Source organism: Nycticebus coucang, chromosome 9 (genome assembly GCF_027406575.1).
Source record: "Nycticebus coucang isolate mNycCou1 chromosome 9, mNycCou1.pri, whole genome shotgun sequence".
Classification (NCBI taxonomy): Eukaryota; Metazoa; Chordata; class Mammalia; order Primates; family Lorisidae; genus Nycticebus; species Nycticebus coucang.
In genome coordinates, this window is record NC_069788.1 from 24,217,779 (window position 1) to 24,243,392 (window position 25,614).

Consider the following 25,614-nt stretch of genomic DNA (forward strand, 5'->3'; position numbering starts at 1 on the left):
AACAAAGGAATATTCATTTTCAACAAAATCAGCTTTTAGAACAAAGTATCATTTTAGACCATTTTGGCTAATTCTTGCCAACCAAATTACCCGCAGCCTTAAGCTTTTCACTGCAGCTTTGTCTGGTTACTCAGGTCCTGATGATGTGTGTATTTAGTGTAACATTTTTCATCAGGCAGTTCGGACCATTTGTTTGCTAGTCCACTACTCACTAGCCAGCCCCATCACATGTGTCCGCAGGGGGCTTTATGGCTCCTGGTGAAGATTTATAGAAAGGGACTGGGTTCCACTTTGAGCTGAGATCTCAAGGGCTCCACGAGGAAGAACCACGTTTTCTGGATTTACAGAGGTGAGCGCTTACTTCTTAATTAAGGATGTCTTTAGCTTTTTTATTCTGGAAATGTTTGTTGTCTCATTGTTCCAGGAATAAAGACATGGGGATCACTGTAGTATGTTTGAAGACACTGGCTTATAGAAGCTTTTCTTGTTTCCTTATTTCTTTTTCTCATGTCTTTGGAATTCTTCTAAAATAATTTAAATCATACATTATGCTTGTTTTTACAGTGTAATGCTAACTGCTGAGCTGGTCCAAATCACCATTTACTTAAGAGACAAGTAGATCCTTTGTTTAATCACCTTTTCTATGGCGTGATTATTCGACATATCATTTTTATGCATTTGGCATTTCATTTTAGGCTGAAGACCTGCATAAAATTCCTAGAGACAGTTAATATTGAATTGCTATGATGATTTCCCATGTGGAGTAGTCCACTTGCTTATGCTGGTAAAGTGGAGGGGTCTTTACTTGCTCACTTGAATATATTTTTTTGTTTAGATTGAGAAGAAAGGTAAGAGGACAACCTGCCACTAGTTCTATTGTTGTTCTTATTTGATTTGCAATTGTATGATAAGGTTTTTAAGTCTCCCGTACAGATTGTAATACTTTTTCTTACCCCTCTTTCAGGCTGCAGAAGTGGCACATCCTTGGTATGTGTTGTAAAGCAACTTTAACGCGAAACTCCTGTGTACTGTTAAGAATTTCACACACCTCTAAATGTGAAGCTAAGCCACATTTAACAATTTAGCTAATACAATTTGAAAACACAATTGTATTTATAATTGTAATAATCTCTTTCTAATTCTAGTGAGTATGATTTAAAACATGATTGAAAATAACTCTTACAATGCATTTTGTAATATGCTTGATTTAAATTAAATAGAGTAAATGTCCAATTTATCTACAGAAGTGATTAAATTTGTAAGCAGTAGCTACACTTGTTTGGAATGCTTAAATATGACATTTGGCATTGTAATGACTGAAAATACTATATCTTAAAAAAAAAAAAAACTTACAAAGCAAATGTTGGCCCATTATCTGTACTTAGTTAATAAAAGTCCAAACAGGTTTAATCGTGGATCTGTTTGATTCTTTCATATCATAAATGACATAAATATTATTGGCACAGTGAAACTGGACCACCATCAAACAACTTTATAAAACAACATTGTGGATTTTAAATTTAGAAGCTCTGTGTCTTTGGCACTGATCATTTTTTGGGGTGGTGTTCTGAAAACCGTCTTTTAAAATTAAAATATCATAAGAACCATTGTTGATCATTAAACTATTTTATTTGAATTTTTCTCTTCTCTATTCATCGCTGTATAACTTGAAAGCAGCTCTATTGAGCCCTGAAATTACCAGGGTAATGAATGCAATTGAAAATATGAAGCTATGCATGATTAATTCTCAAAATCAAATGATGTGTGATTAGTCCTAAAAATGGCTAATGACTAATGAGTAAATAGACTCTCATTGTTCCTTAGGTAGGCCCAGTAGTCTCACTGACATGGAATTGATCACATTCTCTGTTTTAAAGAGAATAGGTAAGAAGAAACTTCTATTCAGGATATCAAGTCTAGATTTCAAGCCTTGATATCATGTAGGCAGCCTGTGGCTTTAATCTCATAAATTATGTTATTCAGTCATATGGGAACCAGGGGGCAATTATGCATAATTTTCATTAAAAATCTTTAATATCTAAGAGATATTCATATGAACTTCTTGAATTAGTTCAAATATAGTCTTCATTTTCAAAGCATGAAAAATGTATTATTAACAAAAAAATGTTGTTATGATCCATTAAAATGATTATCTTAGATGAAATTAGAATATTTTATATGGAGTACCTAGAACTATATTCGTTCTATATTCAAGGAGTCTAGAAACAACTGTATTTTTATATAAGCTGGAGTGCATATTCTTGTAATTAGCTAATTTTCTTATAAATATCCAATTCCTTTGTTTTAAGAAGTACTTCCAAAAGGATTGAATGTGTTTATCACAATGAACACTAGATGTGTTTGATGATGTCTTTGAGAGTTAGTACCAGAAAATATTTCATGTCCTTGGTGTGTTTAAGGGCTGTTAAAACACAGATGGAAAATAACAAGGAGAGCATTTAAAAATATTTTGGTTGTGGTGTGGCATCCATAGCTCAGTGAATAGGGCACTGGCCACATACACCAAAGCTGTCAGGTTTGAGTCTGGCCTGGGCCTATTAAATAGCAATGACAATTGCAACCAATAGCCGGGCATTGTGGCAGGTGCCTGTTGTCCCAGCTACTCAAGTGACTGAGGCAAGAGAATTGTTTGAGCCCAAGAGTTTGAGGTTGCTGTGAACTGTGACGCCATGGCACTCTACCGAGGGTGACATAGTGAGATTCTGTCTCAAAAAAAAAATTTGGTTGTTTGTATCAATATGCATTTTTATTTTTGATAATTCGGTAAGCACCTAATAATTAGGTAATCAACTGTGAATCATTCTAGGTACTTAAATGGTTTACAACAAGACTTTTATATTTTTTGAACATTGAGCTAAATGAAGTGTTCTATTGCTTGAAATACAGATGTCTAGTTAAATCATAGTTAACTGCTCATGCTCTGTTTTAATTTTGGTTCTTTAACATATTGAGGCTTTGAAATGCTTTTGATATAGGTATCTTTTTCAGGGGTTCTAGGAATATAAGACCCAAGGTATATTTTAACAAAAGATTAGATTAATCACTATTAGAATAGTATTTATTAGTACGTCCCAGAAGTTATATGTTACACTAATGGTGCACAATGAATTTAAGACAATGGCAACAGAAGATGTTAGAATATAGAATTAATTTTAATAATTTAATTAGTACATGGACTGGGCTTTTACATTGAAAAATTTTTCTTGTTAGTGAAGTATAAAAAGCAATTTAATAAACCAACATCAAGATGATTATTGATTCTAAAGACCATGAATCATTCTTTATCATGATAGAATTTTCTTCCTGTGTGCTATTTACATAAAAGGCACTTAATTGATAAATGTAGGTGAAGCATGAAGAACTCTGAACAATATATTTTAAAAGTGGAATGACTGACCACACAATAAAGAACCGTCCACTAGAACTTTAGAATTGTTGCAGATTTTTAGGTGTATAGTCAGGTCCTAATATTTGCTATACAATGACAGAATGTACAACATTGTACCAGGTGATTTGAAATGGAACATTTTTTCTCTAGTTAAGATAAAGAAAATTCACTCAAGAAACATACTTTAAATATGTATGCAGTTAATCCTTGAACAACATGTATTCAAACTGCTTGAATCCACTTACATAGAGATATTTTTCCCACTGGATATTGGAATTATTTTTGAGATTTGCAGCCATTTAAAACACTTGCAGGGGAGCCATATAGCCTAGAAAAAATATTGAAAAGTCTAAAAGTTAGGTTATAAATGCATAAAATGTTATAAATGCATAAAATGGATGTAGTTACTAGTTTCACTGCCATAAAATAGACACAAATCTATTACAAAAATTAAAATTCATCAAAATGTATATGTACACAAAAATGTATAGATCATACATAGCACCATTTCCAGTTGAGAGAAATGGAAACACGTATAAAGCTGCAGTATTAAATCACTGCATGAAAATGCCTATTTGCATATTGTTCCCTAACAATTTCATTGTCACTTCCCCTTGCTATTGCAGAGAGCTCAAGTGTGGCTAAAACACATTGTCTTGCTAATCATCGCCATGTGAGAGGTTTGTTTCTCTAGTAAATTGCTTATCACAGTAAAGTGATCTCTCAAAATTCTTTGTATACTTTATCGCATTTAGTGCACTTCTATAAACCTGGAATAATACCCTGAGGCCCATAAGAAATGCCATCAGGGATTCTGGAAGGGCTCCCAACATGCAATTCATGACATTGTAAGAAAAAGGTGAATTACTTGATATATACCACAGACTGAGGTTTATAACTACAATTGCTGAAAAGAAAGAAATAGAAAACAAAACAAAAGGGAACTTGTGAAGCTGTTATTGCATCTATACCAGCAGGTGTGAAAACCTTGAACTTTCTATAAAATATCTTCTTATCTCATGTTAAAAATGTAGCTTTCATGTGGGTATAAGAGCACTCTAAGAAAGACATACCTGTAGACTCTAATATGATTTGAGAAAAAGCAAAGTTGTCATATGATGACTTAAAGCAAAAGGAAGGTGAAGGATCTAACGCTGGAAAATCTAATGTCAGCAAAGGATGGTTCCATAATTTTAGAAAAGAGTTGGCTTAAAAAATGTCACGGTAACAGGTAAAGGAACTTACTGACCGAGAGGCAGCAGATGAATTCCCAGATGCCATTAAGAAAATCACTAAGGAGAAAGAATATCTAACTGAACAGGTTCTTAGTATGGACAAAAGTGCCCTATTCCAGGGGTGAGGGAAAAGCCCCAGAACTCTTATATTAGGAACGGAAACAAGCACCAGGATTTAAGACAAAAAAAGATAGGCTAACTTGGTTGGTTTGTGCAAATGCAGTTAGGTTTGTGATCAAAACTGCCCTTATCCCTAAAGCTCCTAACCCTTGAATCTCAAAGGGAAATGATGAAAATGAGTGGACAGCCTTTTGTTATACCATAAGAAGGTCTGGACAAGAACTCCTTTCTGGATTAATTCCATTGATACTTTATCGCTAAAGTCAGGAAGTACCTTGCCAATAAGGGACTACCTTTTAAAATAATGTTCTTTATTTTGAAATAAAGTATATTATAATCCTAGCACTCTGGGAGGCTGAGGCGGGTGGACTGCCTGATCCAGAGCAAAACCCCATCTCTAAAAGATGGGGTGTTGTGGTGGGTGCCTGTAGTTCCAGCTACTTGGGAGGCTGAGACAAGAGTATCACATGAGCCCAAGAGTTTGAGGTTGCTGTGATGCCATGGCACTCTACCGAGGGCAACAGAGTGAGACTCTGTCTCAAAAAAAAAAAAAAAAAAAAAATCTCTAATTCAGCCTCTGAATCAGGGAGTCACTTACACACAGTTCTCTATGGAGAGGATTATCGATGCTATGGACTAGAACCCTAACAGAGAGAACATCATGACAGTCTGGAAGGATTATACCATTGAAGATGCCATCGCTGTTATAGAAAAAGCCATGAAAGCCATCAACATCAAAACAACATTCTTGTGGGGGAAAATTTTGTCTAGACGCTGTGCATGACTTTATGAAAGAATCCATGAAGGAAATAGGAAAAAGAAAGTGAATTTGGTGAAAAGGTGGGGTGCGTGAGTGGCAAAAGTTTAAAGATACAGATTTTGGAGAAATAAAAAAGTTAAGAGACACCACACCAGAGGTATTAACAGAAGACAGCTTGATGGAGATAAATGTTTCCAAACCAGAGAAAGAAGAAGAGAAATGTGTCTGCCAGAGAAAGAAGCAGTGACAGAAAGTGGTTGGCATTAGACGATCTGGCAGAAGCTTTTGGTTAGTCAAGACTGCGGCTCGCTTCTTTAAGACTTGGACCCTGCTATGAGACAGGCACTGAAACCAAAGCATGGAAGAAGGATTGATGCCACATAGAAACATTATTTGCAAAATGAAAAAGCAAAAAAGACGAACTTATCAGGAATTCCATAAAGTTTCACTGAGCCTGCCTGCAGCTCCTCCTCGCCTTCCACCTCCACCATTTCCTCCTTTGCCACCCATGCTACAGCAAGACCAACAACCTCTCCTCTTCCTCCTCTTCCTCAGCTTACTGCGGAGAACACAGATTAAGACCTTTATGATGAGGCTTGGCACCTGTAGCTCAGTGAGTAGGGCACCCGCCACATACACCGAGGCTGGCAGGTTCGAGCCCACCCTGGCCTGCTAAACAACAATGACAACTGCAACAAAAAAATAGCTGGGTGTTGTGGCGGGCACCTGTAGTTCCAGCTACTTGGGAGGCTGAGGCAAGAGAATAGCTTAAGTCCAAGATTGGAGATTGCTGTGAGTTGTGATGCCACAGCACTCTACCAAGGGCAGCATAGTGAGGCTCTGTCTCAAAACAAACAAAAAGACCTTTATGATGATCTACTTCTATGTAATTCATAGTAAATATATTTTCTCCTCTGAAGATTTTATTAGCATTTTATTTTCTCTAGTTTATTGTAAGAATACAGTATGTAATATACACACGGTATGACATACAAAATGTGTGTTAATTGACTGTTCATGTTATTGGTAGTCTAACAATCAACAGTACACTATTAGTAGTTAGGTTTTGAGAGAGGCAAAAGTTATACATGGATTTTCCACTGTACAGGAGCAGAGGGTGTTGGTGCCTCTAACTCCCTTGTGATTCAAGAGTCAACTGTATGTAAAAATCATGTGGATAAAAACTCTTAAAAGTGATTAAAGATATATGAATTTAATCATGAGAGGCAGAATGTTATGAATTTTGATCATGGATTAAAGCTTGGTGGGAAAATTATATATAGTACTTTTTAAGCAGAGGGCCTTAAGATGGGTGGTATGAAATTTTAATTGGCAGATAATCCTAAGTCAAATTAAAAACTCCTTGATAACCATACTAACACCCCAAATACATATGTTTGAATATAGAGCATGCTATTTCTCAAGCTCTGATACACAGAGTACCTTAAAATCACCAGAGATGCCTTTTAAACTTCAGTTTGGTGGGCCCATCCCAGCCCTAATGAATCAGAGTCAGGAGCTGCAGTCCAGGTAACTGCACTTGGAATGGCTGCCCTGTGTAAGTCTGATGTAAAGTTTAATTACTAATGTAGAAGTTTAGTGACAGATTACCAAAAAGAGGAATATGAAGGTAGTAGGAAGACAAAGGTTATCTACTTGAAAGAGAATAATTTCCGTGACGTTGTTGAGGGAAAATATAATTATGACATTTTAAGATCCTTTTAGGCCATATGTGCTTTAATACCTTCCTCTGGTTAAATAAGCTTTAATATTGTCATGAATGATAATATGAAATTATATCCAAATAAATTCCATTTCTTTAGGGTGTATAAAATATTATATGCATTATTTTTGACAAAAAAAGCAAATATGTCTTATAGAACAAAAATGCATCTATATACAATTGAAGAGAATTAAACTTCTTTTTTTTATTTTATTTTTTATTGATATATGTGATACATATATATTTTTTATGTTCTTTTTTTTATTAAATCATAACTGTATACATTGATATGATCATGGGGCATCATACTAAACTTCTTTATATGAGTGAAAAATAAATTCTCAGATAAGTCAGGTCATTTAAATGTATATGTTCTATTATATCTTCAATTTTAATGAGTTTTTTGGTTATTTTCTGATAAATTTATATATTAAAAAAATAATATTTAATCTAGATCTGATATATTAACATTTTTGTTTTAGAAAAGTTAACTTCTATTACTGAGGGGAAAATGGGAAAATGCTGCCTGGTGAAACTAATTTTGTCAAATGCCAAATTCCTAGCTCTTCTTTTAGAGAAAGTTCTTCTTAACACGGTATTATCCTTTCCTAAGAAATAGTGATGTCGTTTTTCAATACAGTGTACTTAGAAATATTGAAAATTATCTGCAATAATCAGCCAAGGCATAAAAACTATGCAAATGTGTTTTACTCTGAGTTCACAGCAGTGAATTGTATTAAGATCCTTCCAGCCTTGATCTTTGAGTCTGCAGCATCTAGTTCTTCTACAAGGGGTATTTATAGACTTCATGTAATCTTTAGTTTTTTAATTTGAAAGGTAAACAATGTTTAACCATAGTTTCTTGGATAACTTAAATGTTAGGAAAAAGTTCTTAGACTTTTTTGAGAATTTAAGATAAGAAAATTATATGGACTCACTTTTCATCTATTATGTTATATTTTATTATATTATTTTACTCATGGTTTGTATTTATAATTTATTATTCATTCTTATTTATTTGATTTATCTTAGTACTCATAAAATATAGAAGTTGTGTTGCAAATTTGAAAGTGTGTCTTTACTTATTCAAATCCTCTTCCCATTCTCAGAGGTATAATTGTGACTCATTTAATGAGCTTTTTTTCTAAACTTTTTCTTTGTATATACAAATATATAAACAAAAACATGTATATATATTTTAACCAAAAAACTGGATCCAATGAAACCTTTCTTTATAACATGGACATTTTATCGTAATAAATTGTAAGACAGACTCTAGTATCTACCTAATTGCTAGCATGGCTATACTGCGTTTCACCTCTCTTTTGAAGTTGTATATATTGCTGCTTACTTATACAATGGCTTTATGAAGGATATATTCCTATAAATGGAATTGCTAGTATAAAATAGAGCCTATGCTTAATCCCCAAATTTAAGCCAGAATGTCTAGTGTTTTTACTAAGTATAATGTTTATAATCAGTTTCTGATTGATTCTGATTCCCGTTTACAAAATCCCTCTAGATTATTAAGGGTTTTTCACAAATAATGCATGATAAATTTTACAAATATAGATTTATTATCTTTTGAGTTGATTTTGTATGTTTCTCCTCTAAACTATTATTATAGTAATTTATAAATATATGAGAACAGCATATTACTTGAGTAATTTGAATACTCCTTGCATCCTGAAACAAACCCAACTTAGTCATGCTGTGCTTTTGTTATAATAAACTGCTATATTTGATTTACTAGTATTATAATAAATTTATTTACATTCGTATTAAAAAATTAGATCAAATTGTAGATATCTTTTTTAGATAGTATTCTTTTAACTGATTTCACTGTTAGTGGCCTCATTATACGAGTTTAGATTATATTCATCCTTTTAATGCCTGGAGGAGTTTAAATTACACAGAAACTGTTTCTTGGATATTAGATGTTATTTCTGTGATTGGCAAAGTAGTGACAATTCCCCTCCTCCCCAAAGATATCCACATTCTAAACTCTAGAACCTATGAACATGGCAAAGAGATGTTGCAGATGTGATTAAGAACAATGACATTGTGATGGGAATATTATCCTGAATTATCTGGTGGGGGGAATCCAGGGACAACCTAATCAAAAGGAATTAGAAGTGGAAAAATAACAGAAGAGTAGTGAGTCAAAAGATGTGACTCAAGAAGAACCTGACCCATGAGTGCTAGCTGTGTAGATATAGGAAAGGGGACAGTAAATCAAGGAATGTGGTGATCTTGGGGATCTGGGGGTGACCTGTTGGGGACCTTGGTCCAACAACTGCAAAGAACTGAATTCTACCAAGAACCTGAATAAGAAGGAAGAAGATTCTTTTCTCCAGGAAGGAGTAGAGACTCCAGGAAGGAGTAGAAATCTACTTACTCTTGGAATTTAGCCCGTTGAGACTACCATGCTGGACTACTGAAACTGTAAAACTGTAAGATACTAAATTTGTGCTATTTTAAAGCATTAAATGTGTGGTAATAATTTGTTGTAGATCAATAGAAACATAATATAATTTCCTTAACATTTTTACTTTTGTCAATGCTTATTAGTCTAGAATTTCACTATTTTTTAGTAGGAAAAATGAGGATAGATATTTATTATATAAGCATAAAATTCATAATGAGCTGAATTATACAATAAGTAGTACAAAGGTTTGGATGGAGTCGTATATACATGATATTAAAATGAGGTTATACATAAATGATATAGAAAATACAAAATTAGATATAGTGGTCAAATATTTATTTAATTTGTACTACATAATAAGTGTTAAAAGTTCATTTGTTAGTTTTCTTTTTTTTGAGACAGAGTCTTACTTGGTCACCCTCACTAGAGTGTCATGGTGTCATAACTCATAGCAACCTCAAACTCTTGGGCTTAAATGATTCTCTTGCCTCAGCCTCCTGAGTAGCTGAGACTAAAGGTGCCCAACACAATGCCTGGCTATTTTTAGAGGCGGGGTCTTGCTCTGGCTCAGGCTGGTCTCAAACCTAGAGCTCAGGCAGTCCACCTGCCTTGGGCTCCCAGAGTGCTGGGATTACAGGCAGGAGCCACCACGTGTGGCTCCATTTGTTAGTTTCCTTTATCTAACTGACTTCATTTTTGATGTGCTGTTTCAAAATATTTTTGTTTAATGACCATCAGTTATAAAATTCCAAAAAAGCTAATACAATTTTTACATTTCTCTAGAAAATTGTATTTAACTTTTATCTAGCAACCAAATCACCTATGAAAGTCTTTAGAAAATCCAAAATCAGTATTGTACAGGTTACTAGTGGGTTAACAAATTGCAGTATATGTATACCATGGAATACTATGCAGCTAGCTAAGTTTTTTCCTTAAGGAGTTTTCAATAATTTGTTTTGAGTCATACAGTTCCAGTCCCTATACCCAAAAAGCATAGTCTTTCTTTTTCAGGCTTTCAGAGGATCTGGTCTATTTTAGAACGACTCTGGTATCATTATGGAACCCTTTTTTTTTTTTTTAAGAATGAACTAATTCTCAGTGTTGTACGTGTGCATACAATGCCTGTTCCTTTTAACACACTGATGTATTTTTTACGTATTTCACTTTCTTTGCTGATAGAAAGAGGCAGGTTATTTTTCTGGATTTTTTTGGAGACCAGGTGGTCATACAACTTTCCCACAATATGGCACTGCAGCCATTGTCCCCTGGTCTCTTTATTCCATCCTTTATTCTCCCAGATAGAAGATGGTCTTCCTCTCTCTGGGTTTTCAGGTATGTTATTTTAATTGGTTAACAAATGGCTTTTCCTCCTTGTAACATCCTCACTTCCTTCTATAACTTAGTCTCAAACTGGTAATACTTTTTGTTATATATAAATATGAGTAGCCTAAAAATATTGACTAGAGCATTTCTATTTAAATCACTTACCTTTGGATAATTTGAGTCCAGTTCTACGTGGGTCCTGGTCTGTAGGGCAGGGTAAATAAGTTAGTTCATCTAAGATTTTTAGGTAATTTTTTAAAGATTAAGAGTATAATATGGAGGTAGTAAAACTGATAATTTCCTTATTAAAGGTTTATGGCAAGTACTTGCATAGCGGTTTCTTTTACAACTGTGATTATGAGCTACTTGACTTATAATTCTTTCATCTCAGATTAATAGGTTGTAAATCATTCATAATAATCTGTCAGTGTATAAATTTAAAAAAGGAATTGAAAAACATTGTGGAGTTCAACTACAAATGTATTTGAAGTTCACAGTCATATTTTTTGACAGTGATGAAATATAAATATTATTCTATAATCAAAGCAAAGATGAAAAGGCAAGAGGTACTGAATGAGGGGCAATGCTATGCTAACTTTTGGTGCCCCCAATGGGAAATTTTAGATTGCCAGAGTCATCCTGACAATGGAGACCTTGGTTGGGAAAGGGGGAGAAATCTTCAAAACAAAGAAAGATAAAATTTTGAGACATGGAATTAGGAAAGAACTGACTTTGTTGAGAAGCTGTGGAAAGACAGCTATAAAAATGTATCCATTATGGTACCAGTACTGAGCTAAGTACTTGTGAAAGGTAATCAATAGAATGTACCAACTCTATGAGATATGTTCTACTACTTTCCATGGTTGCAGAGATTTTTATAGTTTGAATAACTGGCCTGGAGTGGAACAGCCAATTGGAAATGGGTTGGTTGATTCTAGCATATAAGTTTTTAGCTGCTTCTATTATATTCTTTTGTGGCGATCATATTATCACCTTTGTAGCCAATAAGAATGATAATTTAAACATACGGGTTTTTCATTTACTGACTATTTAAGAATGAACATATCACTTCTTGATATGATAGAAGAAAACATGTCATATGCTTCTAATATTTTAATAACTGTGTGATATTAAACATCTCTACTATTCTGTGGAATGGTTGACCACTTCAATATAAAAAATTAATGGGTTAGATCTGCTTTCAGTGCATTATGAATTTTGCAGTACTTACATGCAGACTTGATCTAAGATGGCCCAGTTTCAGGAATAAAGTAAATACATTCATTGTGTATGTGGGAAAGTATAATATGATATTTTTCTTTTATTTTTTAATTTAATTTTTATTAAATCATAGCTGTATACATTTATGGGGTCTAGTGTGATGATTTGATATGCAATGTGGAATGCTTAAATCAAACTGATTAACATAACATCTTATTTACTTGTTTTTATGGTAAGACATTTATAATATGCTCTTAGTTGTTTTGATATGTACACTTGCATTGTGCACATTAGGTGAGATCCCACCAAATACCCTCCCTCCCCCTTGCTCTCCCCCCTCCACTCCCTTCTTCCTCCTCTCCCCTTCTTTCTGAACTATATTTGTGTTTTATCATTTGTATGAATGTGTAAGTGATTATATATTGGTTTTGTAATAGTATTGAGTACATTAGATACTTTTTTCCCATCTTGAGATACTTTACTAAGAAGAATATGTTCCAGCTCCATTCAGGTAAACATAAAAGATGTAAAAGCTCCATATTTTTATGGCTGCATAGTATTCCATAGTGTGTATATATATATATACATATATATACTGCAATATATATATATATATATATACTGCAATTTGTTAACCCACTAGCAACCTGTACAAGACTGAATCTCAACTTTTGCCACTAACAAAAATTGATTTTCACTGGACAAAAGTTTTAACTTTAAGACGTGCAATCATAAAAATACTACAAGGGAGTATAGGAAAAATGCTTGAAATTATTGGCCTGCAAAAATATTTTATGAAGAGAAACCCCCCCCCGGCAATTTAACCCTAGAAATATATTACTGGGATCTGATCAAGCTAAAAAGCTTCTACACAGCTAAGGGCACTGCAAGTAAAGCAAACAGACAGGCTTCCGAATGGGAGAAGATTTTTGCAGGTTATGATTCTGAAGAGGTCTGATACCTTTAATCTACAGAGAACTCAAATTAATAAGAAAACAAAAAACAACCCTATTTCTTTGTGGACAAGAGACTTGAATTATAACTTCTCTGAAGATGTCAGCAGAATGGCCAATAAACACATGAAAAAATGCTCATCTTTAATCATCAGAGAAATGCAAATCAAAACCACTTTATCATCTAACTCCAGTAAGGTTAGCCCACATCACAGAATCCCAAAACTACAGATGGTGTGGATGTGGAGAGAAGGGAACACTTCTACACTGCAGGTGGGATTGCAAACTAACACATCCTGTTTGGAAAGAAGTATGGAGAATTCTCAGGGAACTGAAAGTTGACCCATGTTTTATCCTCAGTTCCATGAGTAGGTATCTACCCAGATGAACAAAAATCATTTTATGAAAAAAAAAAAAATTGAACCAGAATGTTTATTGCAGCCCAATTCATAATTGCCAAGTCATGGAAGCAGCACAAATGCCTGATGTTTTTATTTTCTAAGTAATGTGTTACGGGCACATTCCTTCATTGTAAAGTAGTTTCTAGGAAATAGAAACTAAACCCTTTATTCTAAAGTAGGCACTTCTATTCTTATTAAATTGTTATACAGAAATGGTTAAAATGGTTACAGAGAAGCTTCTAGAACATTTTTTTTCATGTCAACATTCTTTCACCACATTATGCAGATTTTCCAGTTGACTTTCTGCTCTTCCCCAAACCCAAATTGAAATCACATACTTGAAGAAAATATGTCCCTTTACTCTTCCTAAATAAAATAACTTGTTTCTGCCTTTACTTATACATTGTCACAGTTGCCTGACCCCAAAACCACATTGGCTGAAGTGAAATACAAAATAGTTTGCTTGGAAAAACATTTCTGTGTGAAATAATTGTCACTAAATACTTCTGGATCAACAAACTGGTAACTTTCAAATCATTTCAAATGATAATGCTGCTAATGTAAAATTGGAAAAGTTTAGTCAATTTCAGTACCCATATTGGGAGTACCTAATTGGGAGCCTAGGAAAATACTATCTCGGAGAATTCTATTAACAAATATATCTCTGAATGGCTTCAGTTCTTCCGGTTAACCTCTCAATAGTTTTTTTATAACATGCATGCTTGTGGTATTACGTTAGTTTTGCCAAGAATTGCTTATATAAATCAGTTTTATGTTTTTCAATATTATATAGTATTTATATATTTTTACTTGGTATTTGTAAAATAAGTAATAATTCTTGGTGTAATTGGGCATGGAAGATATTATGACTTTCAAATGTATGAAATATGTATTAGTTTTTGACTCGTATGAAACAACAGACAGTAACAGAAGGAATAATTTTTCCTAATCTGGAATATTCCCCCAAATATCTCAATATCTGATTTATTGCAATAATGTAATATTTTTGGCTATATCTTAGCATAAATCAAGCTCAGTATTAGAATGACTCAGATAAAAGAATGTCAAATGAAACCCAGGGAATGAATTGTGGGGAAATGGGCTCTTAAGGGCTCCAGGGAGGTGGAAGCCAGGGTGGTGTTTATGGAAACTTGACCATAACTCTGTTTGTCCCCAGGACTTGGTGACACTAGGACCCGCTGCAGAAATAGGACTAGAGTCAGGATATCTATAACTACTTCCCACTAACACCATACATTGTGTAAAGGCATAGAGAGTCTTGAATAGCGATGAACAGACTTCATGCAGAAAGAAATACAGCTTATCAGGTCTGACAGAATCACGGGCAATTGCATTTCTCTTTTAGGAATTCTAAAGGCCAAAGTCTCTGTATTGAAGACATGATTGCAAGAGGGACTTTACCTAACAAATGCAATCAGTGTAACCTGGCTTATTGTACCCTCAATGAATCCCCAACAAAAAAACAAACAAACAAACAAACAAAAAAAAACAAAGAAAAAACTCTACCAGTTTTCTAGCATAGAAAATTAGATAGCCACCTTGCTCTGATAAGATTTTATAGACACATTTTTAGTTAAATTCAAAACTTAATATAAACTTACAGAGAATTTGTGTGTGTGTGTCTGTATTTGAATGAGAGAAAGTTGCGGAATGGTTTCACACCAAATCATGGCCTGTTGAAACAATTTTGAACAATATTTATCTCCATTGATTGTATTTATGCCTTGGAAGGATATAATTCATTTCAGTTTATTTTCTTTATTTCATAACTCAGTAATTTAATTTTGCTTTGTGTTTTAGAATGCTTACTTGGTATTCTGTGCTCATGTTACTTTAAAGTTTAAAATTGCTTTTCTATTATTCTTTAGGTAGTATGTTTATGAAAGCTTATCTTTTCAACTAAATTATTGAAAAGTCCCTGCTGATGGTTATTGCTCACATACAACATTTGTTCTCTTCGAAGAGTGAAGTGACAAACGGAATTGAGCTGAATAGAATCAAACTGAATTCCAGTAAAATGATTACCTTGCCTTGCACTATATTGTGATCAGCACGTTGAGCTGTGAGGGTTCTATTAACAAGCTCGAGATTTGAAAATAAAAAAATGGCAGACTATTCCTATAAAAGAATGTACTTTCTCATGGATAATGGCAGCTCCACCACCTGTCCTGATTTACTGACCGGCACCACTATTCTTTGAAAGCTCTGATAATGTAGAGGATTTTCAAAGGCATAGGGAAGGGCTTGACTTCCTTGTCTTTCAAATTTCCTTTTCTGCCAGAGAGTCAACATACATGTATATAAACAAATGTTAATTGTTTCATCTTAAGTGTCACCAAGAAAGGAGCTAATAAAATTGAGTGAGAAATGAAAAATGATTAGTGCAATCATTATTTGGGTGATCAGTTATCATTTTGGGCAAATACATTGAAAAGCTGACAGTAGAAATGCTTCTCCACTAATTGTGCTAAATTTATTCTTGGTAGAACTAACATTAATTTTTTCTGAATCTAGCTGAAGACGTGTACATTTGGACTAGTCATGTGAAAGACTTCTGTCTTTTTCTTTCTTCTTTCTTTCTCTCTCTTCAAACTTTGGTCTACCTATTCTTCATGATTGCATCAGCAAGGGAATTATTAGTACAAAAGATTTGCCTAATAAATAGGTTTATGGCTATTTCAAAGCTCAGTTTTGAGGAAATAATTTAGTTTCATTAATTTTTAACTAAGACTATGAGAGTCTGAGGGGCTTGAAACTGTTTTATTAAATCTGAACCAGTATCATTTGACAGTGTTTCCTGTACACTTCAATATGAGCAATACTTAGTATAAGAATGTGTTCAATGAAATATCCTTCTTATTTTACTGCTTGTGTTGGGCTGAAAGAAGAACCAAGATTAATTTCCTCATAGTTCCTTTTTTTAAAAAACTCTTTATTTAAAACTTAAATATCAGTAGATGTTTATATAATGCTATATCTCATAAATTGTCTTTTTTTGAAAATTGATTATAAGTAACAATGTTGTAATAAGCATAAATTTGGAAAATATACATTATTTACAAGTTAAAATTCCAGTTGTGACCATTTCTTCTTTAATGACAAACTCCATAATTTTTTAAAATTAAAGTTCTATTTTATTTGTTTTTAGGGAATTCCAGGATTTCCTGGAGACCGAGGATTAATGGGACAAAAGGTGAATATTAACAAACATTAGAAAATTTGGGTCTGTATCTGCTCGTTAAAAGAGTAAAATAGTGATGTGGGCCGCGCCTGTGGCTTAGTTGGTAAGGCGCTGGCCCCATATACCAAGGGTGGTGGTTTCAAACCTGGCCCCTGCCAAGCTGCAACCAAAAAAATAGCCGGGCGTTGTGGTGGGTGCCTGTAGTCCCAGCTACTCTGGAGGCAAGAGAATCGCCTAAGCCCAGGAGTTGGAGGTTGCTGTGAGCTGTGTGAGGCCATGGCACTCTACCGAGGACCATAAAGTGAGACTCTGTCTCTACAAAAAAAAAAAGAGTAAAATAGTGATGCATTATTGCCTTTCACAGAATATTTTTTTTACAGTATTTATGGTCATAATGAATTGTTCAAAAGTGATGTAATTTTAGAAACTGTTATTTTAATCTTATAAATTAGTTTTATTGTTTTTGTTTTATATAGATAATATTAATTAGGATTCATGCATCTTATTTTACTTGATTACCTTTCTATTTTGTCCCCTAAAACAGTCTTTTGGGGATAATTTTGTTTCTTTATGAATAATATCTTTGATTGTTCTTTTAGCACAAATATCTTGGTAATAAACTTTCAGTTTCTATTTAATTATAATTTAAAAGCTTTACTCATGTTTTAAAAGATAATTTTGTAGAGTATCCAACTCAAGGTTGATAGTTATTTTCTTTGAGTAAATTGAAGATTTTCTTCCATGATGTCCTAGCTTTCATTGTTAACCAAAACAAAATATGCTGTCATTCTAATTATCATTCTTTTGTGAGTTGATCTGGGCCTTTCTCATAAATTTTCTTTTTTTCCAGAATTGATTATAAGTAGCAATGTTATAATAAGAAAAGTTTGAACATTTGCATTATTTACCAGTTAAAATTAATATGCATTCATTAATTACCAGTTAATCTTTGAAGGTATTTTATTTGTTTTTAGTGTACTTAAAATTTCACTAGATGTGTTTAGATGTGGACATCTTTATTCATCATGGAGGGTATTCAGTTTGCTTCTTGGCTCTCTGGAATAATTTCTATTAGCTTTGGAAGCAATGAGCCATTTCCTCCGTGTTAACCTCTGTTGTATTACTTTTTTTCCTGGAATTCTGTTTAGGAGTATTTCATTTCTTCTGTTTTTATATTCTACATATCTTATTAGCATCACCATATTTTCATATTTTTGATTACTTTATATTCTGGTTAAATTACTTCACTTATATCTTCTAGTTTACTTATTCTTCTTTGATGATGTCTAATATTGTATTTAAACTATCAACTGATTTTTAAAAATTTATAAACATATTTTTCACTTTTAGGAGCTCTCTCTTTGTTCTTGGGTATTCTCTTATATTTTAAGTCTCATAGTCAGTATCATAGTCTCTCACGATTTTGTAAGTTGATTTTTGAAGATCTCATATGTGGTTATAGATTTTAACAGTTCTAATATCTAAGTTTATTATTTAGGCTGGGCACAATGGCTCACACCTGTAATCTTAGCACAATGGGAGGCTGAGGTGGGTGAACTGCTTGAACTCAGGAGTTCCAGACCAGTCTGAGCAAGAGCAAGACCCTGTCACTACTAAAAATAGAAAAAGAAATAAAAAACTAGCTGGGCATTGTGACAGCTCCTGTAGTCCTAGCTACTCAGAAGGCTAAAGCAAGAGGATTTCTTAAGACCAGGAGACTGAGGATGCTGTGAGATATGATGATGCCATGGCACCCTACTCAGGGCAACAGAGTGAGACTTTGTTTCAAAAATGAATGAATGAATGAATGAAGTTTATTATTTGCTCTTCCTGGTATTATTTATTATTTGTTATTCTCAGTCTTGTGTCTTGCTGTTTTGTATTTTCTTATTGTTGATTGTGAGTTCACTGCTTCCTCTCAATTTAATGGGATTTCTGTCAGCCTAACGGGGAAAGAAGAGCTGCTTCCTACTTGTAGCCATAGATGCTATATCAACCCCTTTTGAAAGTCTTGAGTCATCATAAGTATTGAAAATTTCTCTACCTTCTCATGGCTGGTCAACATTTAGCTTTCCAAGAGCTGACTACATACTCTCAAACACTCCATCCTTCCTACATCTCTACCTCAGGCAGGGTTTCTGCACAATTCCAAATCCTCATGATTATAGCCCAATTCAGGGTGTATTTTATTAAAATGAGAGCTCTTTAAATATGTCTATTAATTCTTGGAAGACTAGTACTCTCTCACAGAGGATGTCCCTTCTAGGATTTTCTGTTCTGGACTTAGAGGGTCCCTTAGAAGACCTAATCAGCAAGAATCCCAGAAGTTAAAGTCTAATACTATTGTTTTGTACCCTATTTTTTCCTTATTAATTTATGTTCATATGGGGCGGTGCCTGTGGCTCAAGGAGTAGGGCACCGGCCCCATATACTGGAGGTGGTGAGTTCAAACCCAGCCCCGGCCAAAAGCTGCCAAAAAAAAAAAAAAATTCATAATCATGTCTTCATCTCCATTATAAATAAGAAAATTACTCACTTAATATTTTTTTCTTCTGTTTTCTCACCTTACTAACTCTGTCTGAGCTGTTAGGTCGTCCTTTGAAAGAATGGCAAGTGCCACGACAGACTTCATAATGAAAATATTTGACAGTAGTTCCTCAGACCATGAGCCTAGGTCTTTAAGATGTTAGATTGTGCATTTTTCTGCTCTGTCCTGCCTTGCTCCTTTCTTACAGTAGTGGAAGAGAACACACACAAAAAAAATACTGGGCTGATTAGTATTGAATTTTTAGCCCATGTGCTTCGGAAAAAAATGCCCTAGAAATGTGTTGATAATTAGTAATTTTAAAATTTGATCTATAATTGATTTTTTTTTAGGGAGAAATTGGACCTCCTGGACTACTGGGGAAAAAAGGAGCTCCAGGGATACCTGTACGTTAATGTCATTATTATCGAAGTGTTTAAAACGTTGTTACTTCCTATCAGTAGTTCATGTTCATTCAGAAGTTCACAAACAAGATACAGCAATGAGACTTTTGAAGTCCATGAAATAATTTTACGGTCGGGGGTCACCACAACATGAGGAACTGTATTAAAGGGTCGCGGCACTAGGAAGGTTGAGAACCACTGTTTTAGATGCTTCAAAAATTGAAGGGACATATGAATCTGATGTAGAAATTATGAAAATCCTATGTGCATGTGCAAAATTCCAAAAGTAAGATAATTTATAAGTTGCTAGAAGTGATGTTGGTTTTAATCCATGACTCAAATTGGTTTAATAGCTTTTTTTTTTAAAAGAAAACAGATTGCTTTTATGTTTAAAATACATGACTTTCATTTAGTTATATAATTTAAAAATTGATTTTTAATCCGTGTTTGGTGAAAGATTTGGTGAATTTTGCAGGTATGAGTAAGGATTCATTAAATATGAATTCAAGTTTTGAGGCATAAAAGATGAATTATTATTCCTTTAAAAGGGAATAATCTTCTACTTCTACCATCACTACCAAGTTACTTATTGAATAAAATAGTACATTTGGTTATTCATTAGTTTCTAAGTTAGCCTTCAGAAAATGAAGGTATTGACTAGTATCCATTAAACCTCAAGAAAATCTGTATTTAGTGTTTCTAGTATTTTACTTACTATTCTAAGAACTAGTATATATTATGTTTTATAATTGCATTAACATCCTAAATTGACAACAAAGTGTAGTAGTGGTGACATGGTATTTTTATTAATATGGTCGTATTGAGATTATGTTTTCTGATGCTATTAAATATTTTTATCACATTTTCTTTGCCAAGTGCTTTAAAATATATAATAGTATTTAAGGTGTAATATACATTAAATCAGATTCTAACTTCTAGATTAGTTATCATTGTCTTATTTTGAATCATGTAGTTAGTTAAAAATATAGCTATTTTGTATCTTGAAGAGAGATTGTTATATTCAGAGCATTTATTAGATTGTAACTTTTCCAAAATATTGTTTAAGAGAATAGAAGTGATAAGTAATGTTGGTGAAGGTAATGCGTGTGAATGAAACTAACACTTAGCTATCATGACAAAAGTAAGAAGGTAGAAAAAATAAACTTTTCTTTACACCTGCACTTTACTTATTCTCTAGTCATTTTTGGTATTTATAGATTTTTGGAGTAACAGAATTATAAGGGCTCTGCTAACCTTCATGCTATCTTGTTTGGTTTTATTCATTTTTTGATACAAGATTTTGCTCTGTTGCTCATAGAGTTGATTCTTTTATTATCTTTTTGGATGTTTATGGAGAAATTTCCTCAAACTGCATTATAATTTAGTGGATTAATTATGAGAATGTGTGACTTGTAAATGAATTTGGTGTTATTTAATATTGTTTTCTAAATCATTCTTGAAATTCCTTTTTAAAAATATAGGGTTTGATGGGAATCAATGGCTTACCAGGTCAGCCTGGAACACCAGGATCTAAGGTAAATATAATGGAATTCATAAGATAAAGAAATTTGTGCAATCATTGTGGCCATTTATGTAATTGAGTAAAAATTATGATTACTACATTGACCTTATTTTGAATGAGGTTTTCATTCTATTAGCAATCACTTGTAAGAATGAAATCTTAGGCAAAAGCTTAGCTTATGAAAAAAGCTGAAGTGACCCAGGTATAGTTTAAGCTGGACAGGGTCTGGAATCCCTTGCCACCTGCTCCTGCTCCCTTTTTCATGTATAATAGGCCCTGAGAAACACTTAGAGCTCTGTGAAGCTCAGTGCCAAAAGCACCAATCCAGAGCATTAGTAGTTATGAATGAGGATAGCTCTTTATCAACTTTCTACTCCTATTTTTGGTATTTTAATTTAATGGAATGTGTGTGTAATTTTTATTGTAAAATGCCTTATTATGCATTCACTTAGGCTTATGGGTAGGGAGCATATTATCTTTACTTTCAGATTAAAAAAAAGTAAGACAAACTTGATAAACTAAGAGAACTGATTTTTTCTCACTTGATTAATTAGAGCATTAAACCAAGTTAATTCTGGGCCAGATTTGGGATATTCTTCTCAACTATTTAGCAAGTAGGATGGGGCATGGTGACTCATGCCTGTAATCCCAGCACTTGGGAGGCCGAGGTGGGTGGATTGCCTGAGCTCACAGGTTTGAGACCAGCCTGAGCAAGAGTGAGACCCCATCTCTAAAGATAGCCAGGTGTTGTGGTGGGTGCTTGTAGACCCAGTTACTTGGGAGGTTGAGGCAAGAGAATCGCATAAGCCCAAGAGTTTGAGGTTGCTGTGAGCTGTGTTGCCACCGCACTCTACCCAGGGTGACAAAGTGAGACTCTTGTCTCAAAATAAAACAAACAAAGAACAACAAAAAAAAACACAACTATTTAGCAAATAGAATCTAGCACAATTTTCCAAAAGGGAGGATGGAATTGCTGTTTTGCAAGCATTCGACTTTTGAGCAGATGTTGTCCCAGGAGAAAAGACCCTGGCTTACAAAATGAGTAGATTACCTCATCTATTTTACTTTTATTTTTTAAAGTACTTAGAAAAAGAGAATTATGGGAGCCCAATGATTAGGAAAAAGTAGCTGCTCTTTGATCAGTGGTGGACCATTGTGGACCCTTGGAGTATTGTGAATTTCAGCCATTGAAGGTGTGCACTGAGTTGGTATAAAATACTTGAAAGACTGAGATTTCTAAATAAAAGTTCTCCATAATTTCTAAAGGTCCTCTTGTAAAAAAATACCTCCTATTAACTGGGGCACAATGGGCTCTTCCATTATCCTTTGGATGCTCTAATCCTTAAGAATGAAGCCTAACATGTCATCAGCTTTTTATTATTAGTTACATTATACTATTGGCTCACACTGAGCTGGAGGTCCATTAACTCTGTTGTATTTCTCATAAAATATTTTATAACAATTCATTTATGGCATCTACCACTTGAGTAGATACAGGTGATTTGGCTGGGTTGGCCAGTGGGTGTTTACAGCATCAGCATTTATTTATTTTTTACATGAACTACTCTAAAGTTTGGTTTTCCTCATCTTGTGCTTGGGCAATTATTTTGTTAAAAATAGATCCATGATTTTAACATTATACCTTGTAAATGGAATCTTTTCAGTGAAGCGTTCAGTTTCTTTGCATGAAGTATATTAGCTCAGCTGCTGGAAACTGTTTCACAGAGAATGAGATAGTAAATATTTTAGTCTTTGCCAGCCATACTGTCTCTGATGTGATTGTCCATTTTACCAGTGTATATTCTGTACTTGGAGCAAAGGCACCATAGAACAATATATAAATGAGTGGGTATGGGTTGTAGCTGTGTTTTTCTTAAACATTATTTCAAAAACATGCATTGGGCTGGATTTAACCTATGAGTAATAATTTACTGACCTATGTATTTGCTGTTTTTCTGCTAGTTTTGTCAACTATATTTCTGGACTGTGTTGTCAATATCAGTCAAAGTTCTAGAGTGAGACAAAATTGTATTAGATAAGGAAGAGATGAGGCTGAAGTGATGATAAATCTTTAGAAAATGTCAATTTTGGTTATATTACTTTTTAAAAAAGCTGTCAAAACATCTATAAGTCTACTTTACCCTACTAAATTTCAGTTTTTAGAAATTATGTAAATGATATTATGATATATTAACATTGTAAAGTCATATAACTTACAACCAGTCTTACCTATGTGTTTCAGTTTAATCACTTGTAAAGTTAGAAATTTTAAGGAACCATTATTCTATTGTTCAATAATGCTATTATGTGTTAAATACTTCAGTTAAGTCCAATATCACATTCACAAGTTTCTTACCTTGAGTAACCTAGAAAACTTCTTAAAAACTGAAACTGAAGTTGATTTGCTTTATTAATTAGAAAACCCAAGTTGACCCTGGGTGATCATTGCCCTGCCCCTGCAGGTATCACACCAATCTGTTTAATTATGGGCTTTTGCCAAACACTGAGTTGAAACTTTTGGTATCAAGGTTTTAAAAACCAGAACTATATATGACAATCTCTCCTTATTAGCCAGCAGGCTTGGTCTCTCTTCTTCTATTCAATTTTCTCCTTGTATATTACATTCTGGGCTCTGTCAACTTCTTGTTCTCTAACTGCCCATCTGATTGAAAGAACTGAACTGGAATCCTGAAAAAGAGCACTAAGTAAATATTTTCTGATTCACATTTCTTTAGAAAAGCCATTGTATATATGACGCTAGTTTTATTTTCACTTGCATACTGAAAGTGAAACAGGACAGTGATGAGGAATTCAGCCCAGAGGATGCTATTAAATTACATGAAGTCCACATGTGCAGTGTGGAGCTGAACTTATTAATGCCATTCCCTAAAGATTTGAATCTCTTCCCTTATCCTTGAAGTTACTTCAAATATGTGGACTCACTTCCTAGTGTCAAAGAGTTTTTCTTAATAGATAAGCTTCATATACAGAGTCTATATTTCAAAGAATTAGAAATTTAAAAATGCAAAAATTACTTAAAATATATTCCCTTAAGTGTCTATCTCAGGTATATTGGGACAACAATTTTTTTTTTTAATTCAAATGTTTCTGATGCGCTAACAGGGGAACAAAGGTGAACCTGGATTTCAAGGAACGCCTGGTGCTTCTGGGCTCAAGGTAATTGTGAATTTCTGCATTTAGAAATATCTTCAAATAAATTATAATGTAACTTCCCCTCATTACTTTGGAAAATTAACATTTTGTATCTCTTTAAGAACAGGTCCCTGAAATTAAGAATTACCATTTTCAGAAAATTAAGATACATGAAAGGAAATATCAATGTGGGGTTTCATTTCTGTTCTTAGATACTTTGCTAATTAGGTAACAAAGACATAAAAAAAAAACTCTGGCATTTTTTTTCTAGAAATGATAAAAATTATGAGCATACTTTCTATCCAGAGAATGTACCTCTCTTGAACCTCTGAAAATAAGAGTGTGTAGCTCTCCCAACTGGTACTGGGAGAACTACACTCTCTTATTTCTTAATGTTCTTATTAATGGGACTTTCATCCTTGGTGTGGAGCTCAAAATTGCTTTTACGAGTTTCCTCTGAACCAAATTTTTGATATTTATTTCAATGGGATTTTAAATTCATTTCCCACTCTTAAAAATCTAGAGCAATATTCAATAGCTAGGGAGTGAGTTCAGTGAGCAAATAGAATAAAACTTGGTTTCCATAAAAGAAGAGTGGTAAAATAAAAACAAAACCAGAAAAAAAGTGAAGCATATTCAGAATTGCGTTCCATCCCTTAGATATGAATCTTAATATTGTCAATGCATTGTCAATATACACTGGCAATGAACTTATTTAAGCATTTTAAACAACCTCTATTTCTGAAAGGAAAATCCCAACAGGATGATGGAGAGTGAAGAAATTACAATAGCTCATGTAATATATCCTGTACTGAAAACATCTCGAGAGTTAATTTCTTTTTTTTTATTATTATTCAATCATAGCTGTGTACATTAATGCGATCATGGGGAACTATATATTGCTTTTATAGACCGTTTGACACATTTTCATCACACTGGTTAACATAGCCTTCCCGGCATTTTCTTAGTTATTGTGTTAAGACATTTACATTCTACATTTACTAAGTTTCACATGTACCCATGTAAGATGCACCGCAGGTGTAATCCCACCAATCACCCTCCCTCTGCCCATCCTCCCCCCTTCCCTCCCCTCCCTCTCCCCTTTCCCCCTATTCTCAGGTTATAACTGGGTTATAGCTTTCATATGAAAACCATAAATTAGTTTCACAGTAGGGCTGAGTACATTGGGTACTTTTTCTTCCATTCTTGAGATACTTTACTAAGAAGAATATGTTC

The 25,614-nt window shown here is 33.8% G+C and overlaps 1 protein-coding gene across 4 annotated transcripts in view; it reads left to right on the forward strand.

Annotated features, from left to right (window-relative positions):
- COL21A1 (collagen type XXI alpha 1 chain) overlaps positions 1-25,614 on the forward strand; it is a 199,336-nt gene that overhangs the window by 156,591 nt on the left and 17,131 nt on the right. For all 4 annotated transcript variants that reach the window (XM_053603382.1, XM_053603379.1, XM_053603380.1 and 1 more), the window contains 4 exons: positions 16,743-16,787; positions 19,653-19,706; positions 21,185-21,238; positions 24,349-24,402. In XM_053603382.1, the coding sequence (XP_053459357.1) occupies positions 16,743-16,787; positions 19,653-19,706; positions 21,185-21,238; positions 24,349-24,402 (207 nt within the window). The remainder of the gene's footprint in view (positions 1-16,742; positions 16,788-19,652; positions 19,707-21,184; positions 21,239-24,348; positions 24,403-25,614) is intronic.